Below are 11,580 nucleotides of genomic sequence, written 5' to 3'. Positions count from 1 at the left end.
AACACCTCCACACTTTGAAATATTTCAAGTTGGATTTTCTTCCTTTCCATTTTTCATATGGAATATATTGTGTTTTGCTGTGGGGTACTCTGTTGAGTATTCAGTTAGCTGTAAGGATAGCTTCCCTCCACAAACTCTGCGGTAATCCGAAACTTATTAATAAAGAATTCATCATTTCCTTTAATGTCCGATTTTTTCTTTCCGCAATTCCGATGGATTGAGGTATATAGGGGTCAGTAGTTTGATGGATAATTCTATATTCTGAACATATTTCTGCAAACGGAGATTCATATTCTCCTCCTCTATCACTTCTAATCATTTTGATCTTTTTATTCAATTGATTCTCCACTTCATTTTTATATTGTTTAAATACTTCAATTGCTTCATCCTTACTATTAAGCAAATAAACATAACAATATCGAGTGCAATCGTCAATAAAAGTTATAAAATACTTTTTTCCACCTCGAGATGGTGTCGACTTCATATATCAAATATCGGTATGAATTAAGTCTAAAGAATTTGAATTCCTTTCAACAGACTTATAAGGATGTTTTACAAACTTAAATTCAACACATATTTGATATTTTGATTTATTACACTCGAATTTAGGCAATACATCTAAATTAATTAACTTCCGCAAGGTTATGTAATTGACATGTCCTAAAGGAATATGCCATTAATCATTTGACTCCAATAAATAAGAAGAAGATAAAATTTTATTCATACTGTCAATAACCATTGCATTGAGTTTGAAAAGACCCTTTGTGAGGTAGCCCTTTCCAACATATATTTAGCCCTTTCCAACATATATTTCATTCTTACTTACAACAACTTTGTTAGATACAAATACACATTTGAATCTATTCTTAACAAGTAAAGAAGTAGAAACTAAATTCTTCCTAATAGTAGGAACATGAATAACGTTGTTGAGCGTTAACACCTTGTCGGAAGTCATATTCAGGAATATCTTCCCATAACCCTTAATCTTGGTTGTTGTAGTATTTCCCATGGAAAGCTTTTCTTCAGGACCAACAGTAGAGTAAGTCGCAAATGCTTCTTTGACAACACAAATATGCCGAGTTGCTCCAGAGTCAATCCTCTGCTCCTTCGAATTTCTAACTAGGTTGCATTCCGAAAGCATTGCACATAGATCATCAATGTCATCATTCTTCTCCACTATGTTGGCATGTCCCGTTTTCTTATCCTTTTTTGAGAGACGACAATCAGGGGCTTTGTGACTAGCTTTTCCACAACTGTAGCAGTTTCCCTTGAATTATTTTTTGTTCTGCTCCTTAGTCTGTCCAGAAGACCTCTTCCTCTTCTTACTTTTTGGAGTAGTCTCCTCAACGATATTAGCTCCCATAATCGTTGAATTTCTACGAGACTTCTTCTCGGCTGTTTTGTTGTCTTCCTTAATCCTGAGACGAATCACAAGATCTTCCAATTTCATTTCTTTGCGCTTGTGCTTAAGATAGATTTTGAAATCTCTCCACGAAGGAGGCAATTTTTCAATCATTGCAGCCACTTGAAATGCTTCATTCACGACCATACCTTCAACAATAAGGCCGTGAAAAATAAGTTGAACTTCTTGAACTTGGGTTCCAACGGTTTTGTTGTCTATCATTTTATAGTCTAGAAACTTTACAACCACAAACTTCTTCAAGCATGCATCTTCGGTCTTGTACTTCTTCTCAAGTGCGTCCCATAATTATTTCGAAGTATTCATAGCACTGTAGACATTGTACAAGTCATCCTCCAAAGCACTTAGGATATAGCCTTTGCAAAAAAAATCTGCCTGTTTCCACACCTTAACAATCATAAATTTCTCGTTGTCTGGCATGTCCGCGACATGCACTGGAGGTTCTTCACTGGTGAATTTCTGCATACCAAGTGTGATAAGTCAGAACAACACCCTTTGTTGCCATCCTTTGAAGTTGGCTCGAGAAACTTTCCCCGATTTCTCGGCCGGTTGAACAACAGTTCGGCTTAACGAGACTATCGTCATTGCCGCAACAGCCGCAGAAGGATTATCAATTGCCATTTTTGACTGTCAAGAACAAAAGAGTTCAATTAATGTAAAAAAAAATATAACAGTAAACAGTACTGTAATTAACGATAAACAGTACGTTTTAATAAATAAAATCCGAAGATTTTATATACTATTTCAAAGAAAACGATAAAGTTTTTATGTTCTTCAAATCGTTTCTGAATTTTAATATTTCGATGAAGTTTTTATATCTTCAAATCAGAATAGAAAAATTCAGAAGGAGTAGAAAACCACACAGATTTTAATCTACAAAAAAACAGAATACAGATAAAAAATAAAAAATAATTTCCTTATGATTGTTAGGTATCTGTATTACTATAATAAATAACGAAACAATAATCTTTCTGAAATAGTAAACAGAAACAGAAAGTTGGCAGCAATTGAAAGTCGAAATAATATCTGAAAAAATTAATTCCGGAATAAATCGAGCCCACTGAATACACAGTGTGTCCTTAAGGAAATTATTCCCCTCAAGTACCCGAGGTGCTGGAATATTATCCTCCCAGGATAGAATGATTTAATTCACCGATGTATTGGTACCAAAAACTACGGTGTCAGCGAACCACTCAACGGTAGTAAATCACACTGAAATAGATTTATCCAGAAGAAGAAGAAGTCTTTAAGTTCAGAAAATCCATAAGGAAAAATTTGAGGAATCAAACGAATTTATAGCCAATGGGACTACTGTTTCTGAAAGTCCACAACTCTTCAGAACAGTCACTTAAAAGCGGGAGAGAAATTCAAATAAAAATCCGGGAAGAAAGTGAATCGGGTCGCGCACGGATCTGGTTCGGGTTCGATATTCAGCTAATTTAATTAATATTTTTTATTAAATAATTAAAGAACTTTTGTCCAAAAAAGATTAATCAATCAATCTTTGACCAAATCCGAAGCTAAAGCCAAGCAAGCGACGACGACGACGGCACGAAGTTTGCCTTCTTCTTAACTCTTTAAGAGTTAAAAGAAAAGCAATTGCTTATATACCCATCAAAAGTCTTTTCTTCCTCCAATATGGGACAATGCCCTTTTGACAAGGAGGAAAATTCAAATATTTCATTTTCCCTCAATTTCTCATTCACTCTTTAATTTAAGCTAACCAAGCTTAAACCCGACAGTAATTATTTCTTTATCCTTAATAGGTATCGGGTTCGAGATTTGAGTATGAAATCGCCTTTATTAGGAAACGTTTTATCCTTCAATGTGGGAGTTGTTGGTGCGAATCCGAACTGGTGTCGAGCCTCAATATGAGTATCGGGCACCAGGTAGAAATAGTAGCGGACCTAGAGTATTGAATATGGGTTTTTCGGAACCCAATAACTTTTGCATAGACCATATATTTATATTAAGAAATTTACTAAATATTTATAAATATCTAACTATTAAGCTAGTTAGTATTGCATATTAATTTGAGATTACGGTAGGAACCTAGTTAGTATCCACCTCTCGGTCGAAAACCAAAAAGAAAACTCTTCAATAATGAGACACATGTGACGCCATTTAACCGTCATTGATTTATAGAATCTTATACTACTGAGTATTATTTTTTATGAAGTCAATAAATAAATGGTAAAAAAAATGATGAGATAGTGGAAGGAAAAATAAAAAAGTGAATGTCGGTGTCCGACCCATTGACAATTATTAAATTGTAAAGCCTCTGATTTTAGGGAAAAACCCAGAATAGAAACATCAATATGTATATTAATCTAATCATTCACATACCACATTTTATCTTTATTAAGTTATTAATGAACGAATAAATTTGAGATAAACAAATCGGCTTTTATTTCACTTGTAATCATGCCAATATTGTCAAAAGAGGCAAAATTTTATCTACTTACACTTTTGTTGTTCACTGGTAATTTGTCAAAAAGTATATGCTTTTGGGTGTGTTTATGTCCTATGTATCGTGTGTTTTTCCATGGTTAATTGAATGAATTTATATTCATTACGTGTCTCTTATATGTTTTTGAAGGAAAGTTGATTAAAAATAAATGAATTAATGGGCGGTGGGAGCCAGCGCGTGAACTCAGACGCGACCTCAGCGAGTCCAAGCCAATCAAAATTTTTACCCGCCGTAGATTATATAATACCCCATGAAACTTTATATATTTTTGGAGGCAAGGAATGTGTAAGGAGGAAAAGAACAAGGATTCTGTAACGAGTTTATATTTTTCTTCTATTTATCCTTGTTTTTTATTTTATTTTATGAATTCTAACTATTGTTGTGAACACCGTATTATGAATGACTAAGTACTCTAGTTCTGGGATTGTATTTGATATGATTATTGATATTTTTTTATTGCAACTTTGTTAATAGGAATTATCATCATTGATTGTTTCTTTAATTTTAGATTTAACTTCTGAATTGTATGGCTACCAATTTTCGTATTATTTACGCTATGCTTGAGAAAGTCGTGTCTAGATAAAGTGAAATTAAAAAGGGCTTGTTTTGAACCCGTATCTCGAGAAAAAATTTCGCAATTAGAATAGAGATATTACCTAACAGTCTCGCTCAGTTGAATGTTGTATCATATTTGCTCATGATAAATTCAATATCATTGGGATATAAGATTAATATATTGTGAATAAGCGGGTAGTATATATTGCAGGAGCATGCTAGTCATATAAACAATGACGTCAACTAGCAATCATAGATAATTCGGATTAGCGGGTTTAATCATAAATACAATAGGATTAATAAACCGACAATAACCCTGAGATCTTCATCTCAATTGGTTAAAGTAAAAATTATAAATACTTGCGTTCTTGTTAGTTTAGCTAAGTAATTGTTAAATTTCTGCACTATTAGTTTAGTCAAAAGCACCAATATTTGATAACCTTGAACGGATAATAAATTTTTAGCTGCTTATTTATGTAGCGATTAATTTAAATCTATGTGAGTTTAATATCCGACTATTGAATCACTTTATTACTTGTGAACCGTGTATATTTGTGTGTGCTTTGAAACCAATATTCACGTTACGCTTCAACTATGACTTAAACAACATGATCAAGAAACATTATATTATAGCGATAAAGACCAAAACTTTATCTACTTCGATTTATAGCTGTTATATTGAATATATCTATAATACTAGAAATCTGCGGATCTTTTACATACATTCTCATCGTCAAAACATCATCCAGATTTCCGACGAAAATTCGCCAGAAACAATTTTCAACGAGCACATTTCTGTTGTCCCCTTTCATGAACCAAATATAATGCAAACAAATATGTGTTTTGACTCAAAACCTTCACCCAAAAAAAAGAAGAAGAAGATTTAGTGGTTCTATTAAATAAAAGTGAAAATAAATTAATTTTGGAGCGAATATCTGCTATGCCTTATATATTGGCCCCTCTATTGAAGCAAGTGAACAATTAGACAAAGACAGTGCTAACTTTTATTTACTTTTCGTACACATCATGACTCTTGAATTTATTATGATATATACGCAAAGAGAAAATATATAGTAACAGAATGTTTTTTTAATGAGTCACTTTTTGGCAATCGAGCAAGAAAGTTTAATTCCCTAAATACAGGGAAAAGCAAACTGGGAATGCTTGGACCCCTCTTTTACATAGTGGAGATTGTACAAGGACAAAAAGAAATTCGTATTCTTTGATTCCCTTCTCTCCACCATATCCTTTTCTTTTACAATAAAATGGAATAAAGTTAGATAAAGGTCTTAGAAACGAAAGTTTGTAACAAATATTCTCAGGAAGAAAAGATGAGAAAAGTAACTCTTGTTCATCTTCAAGTTGTTATGAAATTGGTGTTGGAAAACAATAGGAAACTTAATTGCAAAAAACTTAATTGCGTGTGGCGTTTACACCAAGTAAATAACTTCAAGACATTACACACCTTTATCATGCTTAAGTGATCTGTAACTTTTTAAGGTAAAATCCCTCAATTTGATTAATAAAAATTTAATCGAACTTTTTTCTTACTGATAGGCTATATGTACCTTATTATGTTTTACTGATCTAACAAACTTAATAACAAGAATCAGATAAGGAACCTGATATACATTCTCAAGTATGTGAAAACAACAAAACTTAAGCTGAAATTGTAAATCAACGCTTCAGGAGTCAAAGAATCAACAAGGGGAACAGATGGACATCAGTTCCCCTGGTGATCGTACCAGCCAACTCTCCAACAGTTGTAAAGCCGCTGCCTGCACACGCAACAGTACAAGCATAGTGCAGCAGTCAACTTCATTGGGAATGATCCTGTACCCAAGATGCTTACATGATTCAAGTGATCTCATCAATGTTATATTAACATTAAACCAAAGACAAAACATCACTTAAACACTGAGAGAATTTACTCAAGCACTCCACACAGTGATTGATCATCTGCCAAATGATTCTCAAGTGCATCAAGAACAAAGAACAACATAGCAACGGACCAGTTCCCTATATTGAGTTATTACGTGTCCTATGTTGTTCTTTGTTCTTGATGCACTTGAGAATCATTTGGCAGATGACACCTTTGGCAAAGTTCTCTACTTGCAATTCCTACTTAGCTTAGTTAGAAGCATTATGTAGGAAACCCTTTGTAAATCATAAACCCTTGTGTTTGTGTCTTAGCTAGAGTTAGTCGAGTTGTAAAGTCTTTGTAATAGAGTTATTACAAAGTGGCTTGTAATAGAGTTGTTACAAGTTAGTGAGGGATTAAGGGGTTAATTCCTAGGTTATAATAGGTTGTAATCTAAAGTTTGCTCAGTAGTGAAGTTGAAATCCTACAAGGGTAGGTCGTGATTTTTAATCCCGTGAGCTGGGAATTTTTCACGTAAAATTTCTCGGTGTCATTTATTTACTGCAGTGTGCGTGTGTTCTGTGGGAACTAATAGAGAACCTGGTTCTCTATATAGTTTGGTGGACCCTCGAATTCTATCAATTGATATCAGAGCAGGTTCTTTCTATCAGGATAACACCTAGAAAGGATCCTCATGGCTGCTCTACCAAACTTCGAAGAAGGTCAATCTACCTACAGGCCACCGAGATTCAATGGCCAATACTATGGATGGTGGAAGACTAGGATGCACGACTTCATCATGGCTGAAGACTCAGAGCTCTGGGACGTCATCTGCGATAGACCCTTTGTCCCCACAAAAACCAGTGGCGACCCAGCTATAACAATCCCCAAAACAAGAAAGGAGTTCAATGATGCTGAACAAAAAGCCATAGAAAAGAATTTTCATGCAAAGAAAATTCTTATTTGTGGCATTGGTCCTGATGAATATAAGAGGATATCGGCATGCCAATCACCTAAAAAAATCTGGGAAGCCCTCCAAACAGCTCATGAAGGAACAACACAAGTCAAGCAATCAAAGATTGACATGCTTACAACTGAATATGAGCTCTTCAGGATGAAAGATGATGAATCCATCTATGACATGCATACTCGGTTCACTTCTATCATCAATAAGCTACACTCTCTGGGAGAAATCATTCCAAGAAACAAACTCGTCAGGAAAATATTCAGTGTTTTGCCCAGTTCCTCAGAAAGCAAAGTGAATGTTATCACAGAGGCAAAGGACCTGCAGAAGCTAACCATTGATGAACTTGTTGGAAATCTAAAAACCTATGAAATGAAGAAAAAGGACAATGAGATAAGAGAGACCAAAAGGCAGAAGAACCTGGTCCTCAAGACGGACAACAATGATTCAGGTGGTGAGGATGGTGATATGGCTTACCTGACAAAAAGATTCTAGAAACTGGTCTATGGTCCTCAAGATGGAGGCTTTCTAAAAGGGGCAGTTCCAGCAAGCCCAAAAATTATGAACTTTGTCATAAGTGTGGTAAGCCAGGACATTTCATCAAGGACTGTCCTCTCCTCAAGCAAGATCAATACAAACACAACGCAGATAAAGCAGTTAAGAGGAACCTGGTTCCTAACAAATGCTTCAAGAGGAAAAAAGTCGCTAGCAATGTTGTAACTTGCTGCATGGGGAGACTCTTCCAGCGAATCTAAAGAAGACGATGATCAAGGTGACAACTCCATGATGGCAGTGGAAAGTGAAGCAACTGAGTACGACTCCATTTTTGCCTTGATGGCACAGTCCGATGATGATGAAGATGACGACGATGATGATGAAGGAACAGTTGGGAGCAGCCAACAATGGTACATGGATACCGGTTTCTCATAGCACATGACTGGAAGTACAAACAATTTCCTTTCACTGAAGGCCCTGCAAGGAGGGAGTGTATCCTTTGAAAATAGCAAGAAGGGATACATTCTGGGAGTTGGAAAGATTGGGAAGTCTCTCTCTCACTCTATTGAAAATGTGTACTATGTGAACGGATTGAAGTACAGTTTACTGAGTGTTTCCCAAATCTGTGACAAAGGAAACAAAGTGAAATTTGTGTCAAAGATGTGCACAGTCACAAATCTTGTGACTGGTGAAGTGGTGCTAGTGGCGAAAAGATATAAAAACATCTATGTTGCTGATTTTGAGTCCCTGCAGAGTGGTGATCTCAGTTGTCTAAGTTTTGTTGATGATGATGCTGAGTTATGGCATAGAAGACTTGGTCATGTAAGTTTCTCACTGCTGAACAAACTGGTCAAAAAGGACATGGTTCGTGGTCTACCCAAGTCCAAAAAGGAAGTTAGTACCTCAAGTCCACTTGATCTTCTCCATATGGATCTATATGGACCTATGAGAGTTCCAAGCAGAGGAGGAAAAAGGTACATCTTCGTCATTGTGGACGACTACTCCATATTCACCTGGACATTGTTTCTCAGAACCAAGGATGAAATCTTCCAAGTATTTATTGCATTTGTCAAGAAGATCCAAGTGAAGATGGGTAATAATGTAGTATGTATCAGGTCTGACCATGGGACAGAATTTGATAATGCCAAATTCGACAAATTCTGTGTTGAAAATACCATTACTCACAATTTTTCAGCTCCAAGAACACCACAACAAAATGGTGTTGTGGTGAGGAAGAATAGGACTCTTGAAGACATGGCAAGAACAATGTTGATTGATAGTAGTGTTGCAAAAGGTTTCTGGGCCGAGGCAGTCAACACTGCATTCTACCTGGTGAACAGGTGCATGATCAGGTCCCTCCTGAACAAAACCTCGTATGAACTGCTGAATGGGAGAAAACCTAAGCTAACACACTTGAGGACATTTGGTTGTAAATACTTTGTTCTCAACAATGGAAAGGAAGCTCTGGGAAAGTTTGATGCCAAGAGTGATGAAGGAATATTTCTTGGATATTCATCACAAAGCAAAGCTTACAAGGTATACAACAAAAGAACTCAATGTGTTGAGGAAAGCATACATGTGATCTTTAACAAAGCACAACACCCTCTTGGAAAAGCTGCACATGATAAGGCTGATCAAGATCGAGAGCTATCAAATGTCCCTGGTGAAGTTATTGACATGGCAAATGGAAAGGCTGACATGATGAGTCACGTCAAGGAATCCAATGAAGATGGTGCGACTATGTTTCCAACTAATGGAGATGAACCTGGTCCCACAATCATGACAACTGAAGCTGAGAACAGAGTTGCCGATACTGTCCAAGGCACCCCACATGGTGAGATGAGAAGCGGCCAAGAACCAGAGTCAGATATACCTAGATCTTCTATAAATGAGATTCAGGTACCAAACTGGAAGCACAAAGGTTCACACTCTCTTAAAAACATAATCACTCCTCTTGATTCAAGAATTCAAACCAGATCAAAGGCTAGAAACACACTTTCCTTCTCAGCCTTTATTTCTCAAATAGAGCCCAAAAATATCAAAGAAGTATTAAAAGATGCAGGCTAGATTACTGCCATGTAAGAAGAGCTCCATTAATTTGAGAGAAATAAGGTATGGCACCTGGTTCCACGACCTGTGGATCGTACCGTTATTGGAATCAGGTGGGTATTCAAGAACAAACTTGATGAGTTTTGAAACACCACAAGAAACAAAGCAAGGCTAGTTGTTCAAGGCTATAATCAGGACGAAGGGATTGATTATGATGAAACTTTCTCTCCAGTCGCTCGAATGGAGGCTATCAGAATTCTCATTGACTTTGCTTCACATATGGAATTCACATTGTTCCAAATGGATGTCAAAAGTACATTTATAAATGGCTTTCTAAAGGAAGAAGTCTTCGTCAAGCAACCACCTGGATTTGAGAATCATGAGCATTCTGAGCATGTCTTTAAACTTGACAAGGCTTTATATGGACTAAAGCAGGCTCCTCGCGCTTGGTATGAAAGGTTGTCAAAATTCCTTCTAGAAAATAACTTTACAAGAGGAAAAATTGACAACACCCTTTTTCTGAAGAAACGCGGGAGAAACCTACTCATTGTGCAAGTTTATGTTGATGACATTATTTTTGGAGCAACAACCGACTCTTTGTGTGAGGAATTTGCAAAACTCATGGGAAGTGAGTTTTGAATGAGCATGATGGGGGAATTGAATTTCTTCTTGGGTTTACAAGTGAAGAAATCACAAAAGGGGACTTTGATAAGTCTACAGAAGTGAATCAAGGAGTTGCGGAAGAGATTTGACATGGAAGCATCAAAAATCATTGACACTCCCATTGCTACAGCCACTCATCTAGACATGGATGAACCTGGTTCCCCTGTGAATCAGACCATGTATAGAGGTATCATAGGGTCACTCCTGTATCTTACAGCAAGCAAACTAGATATTGCCTTCAGTGTGGGACTCTGTGCCAGGTTTCAATCTAATCCAAAGGAATCTCATTTGAAGGCTGCCAAGAGAATCCTGAGATATCTCAAAGGAACACAGGACCTGGTTCTCTACTACCCCTCTGGAGATAACTTTGACTTAGTTGGGTATGCTGATGCTGATTATGCAGGGTATCTGGTGGATAGGAAGAGCACGTCTGGAATGGCACATTTTTTGGGTTCATGTCTAATTCCATGCGGTACAAGAAAACAACACTCAGTTGCCCTCTCCACTGCAGAAGTAGAATATGTGGCAGCTGCATCTTGCTGTGCTCAACTACTATGGATTAAGCAGCAACTGGAAGACTTTGGAGAATTCTCTGATTGTATGCCCTTGTTGTATGACAATACCAGTGCACTCAACATGGACAAGAATCTAGTCCAACATAAGAGAACAGCACATTGATATGCGTCACCACTTTCTCTGAGACAATGTTGAAAAAGGGCTCATATGTATAAAATTTTACAGCACAGAAGATCAAATTGCAGACATATTCACCAAAGCACTGAACAGAGAGCACTTTGAAGGAAATCGCTAGGCACTAGGGCTGATAAAACCAAGCTGAGAACCTGGTCCCTCGATGCTTGGCTATGAACGAAATGTACATGTAGTTTAGCTAAAAAGTGTTTTCTGGCAAAGTCTAACTCATTTCTATACCGTTACAGGTAAACACGCATGATGATTACAGAGCAAACAAGCAGCTAATGCATTGCACATTGGTCAAATGATGAAGCTTACATTTGCAACATCCGTCAGGGAACCTGGTTCCTTTGATACAAGTTAGTAGTTTCTCTGTACTCTCATTCAGAATTTTTAAACGGTTCAAACGG

General features: G+C 36.7%; 3 protein-coding genes across 3 annotated transcripts; 2 read left to right on the top strand and 1 right to left on the bottom strand.

Annotated features, from left to right (window-relative positions):
- Positions 1-790: 790 nt before the first annotated feature.
- Positions 791-6,447, bottom strand: LOC138902938 (uncharacterized). The gene is made up of 6 exons (XM_070190841.1): positions 6,377-6,447; positions 6,191-6,278; positions 6,014-6,109; positions 1,979-2,047; positions 1,746-1,879; positions 791-1,253 (listed from the first exon to the last, which is right to left on the bottom strand). The coding sequence occupies exons 1-6, from the start codon at positions 6,445-6,447 to the stop codon at positions 791-793; spliced, it is 921 nt and encodes a 306-aa protein (XP_070046942.1).
- Positions 6,448-7,000: 553 nt separating this feature from the next.
- On the top strand, positions 7,001-8,200 carry LOC138902937 (uncharacterized). Its single transcript, XM_070190840.1, has 2 exons — positions 7,001-7,733; positions 8,007-8,200. The coding sequence occupies exons 1-2, from the start codon at positions 7,001-7,003 to the stop codon at positions 8,198-8,200; spliced, it is 927 nt and encodes a 308-aa protein (XP_070046941.1).
- A 2,367-nt stretch (positions 8,201-10,567) lies between these two features.
- LOC138902936 (secreted RxLR effector protein 161-like) lies at positions 10,568-11,155 on the top strand. Its single transcript, XM_070190839.1, has one exon. The coding sequence runs from the start codon at positions 10,568-10,570 to the stop codon at positions 11,153-11,155; it is 588 nt and encodes a 195-aa protein (XP_070046940.1).
- Positions 11,156-11,580: the final 425 nt, after the last annotated feature.

The sequence above is a fragment of the Nicotiana tomentosiformis genome, chromosome 12 (assembly GCF_000390325.3).
Source record: "Nicotiana tomentosiformis chromosome 12, ASM39032v3, whole genome shotgun sequence".
Classification (NCBI taxonomy): Eukaryota; Viridiplantae; Streptophyta; class Magnoliopsida; order Solanales; family Solanaceae; genus Nicotiana; species Nicotiana tomentosiformis.
The sequence above is the reverse complement of the archived record's forward strand: the minus strand, read 5'-3'. Positions and strand labels throughout refer to the sequence as shown.

Bases quoted from the DNA above. Each gene is read 5' to 3' on its own strand.
- LOC138902938 (XM_070190841.1), bottom strand. From the start codon at position 6,447: ATGTTGTTCTTTGTTCTTGATGCACTTGAGAATCATTTGGCAGATGAT. The intron at 6,279-6,376 runs GTAAATTCTCTC...TCTTGGGTACAG, and splicing joins TCACTGTGTGGAGTGCTTGA to GATCATTCCCAATGAAGTTG. The intron at 6,110-6,190 runs GTACGATCACCA...TTACAATTTCAG, and splicing joins AACTGTTGGAGAGTTGGCTG to CTTAAGTTTTGTTGTTTTCA.
- LOC138902937 (XM_070190840.1), top strand. From the start codon at position 7,001: ATGGCTGCTCTACCAAACTTCGAAGAAGGTCAATCTACCTACAGGCCA. The intron at 7,734-8,006 runs GTGATATGGCTT...CTGCATGGGGAG, and splicing joins TGATTCAGGTGGTGAGGATG to ACTCTTCCAGCGAATCTAAA.
- LOC138902936 (XM_070190839.1), top strand. From the start codon at position 10,568: ATGGAAGCATCAAAAATCATTGACACTCCCATTGCTACAGCCACTCAT.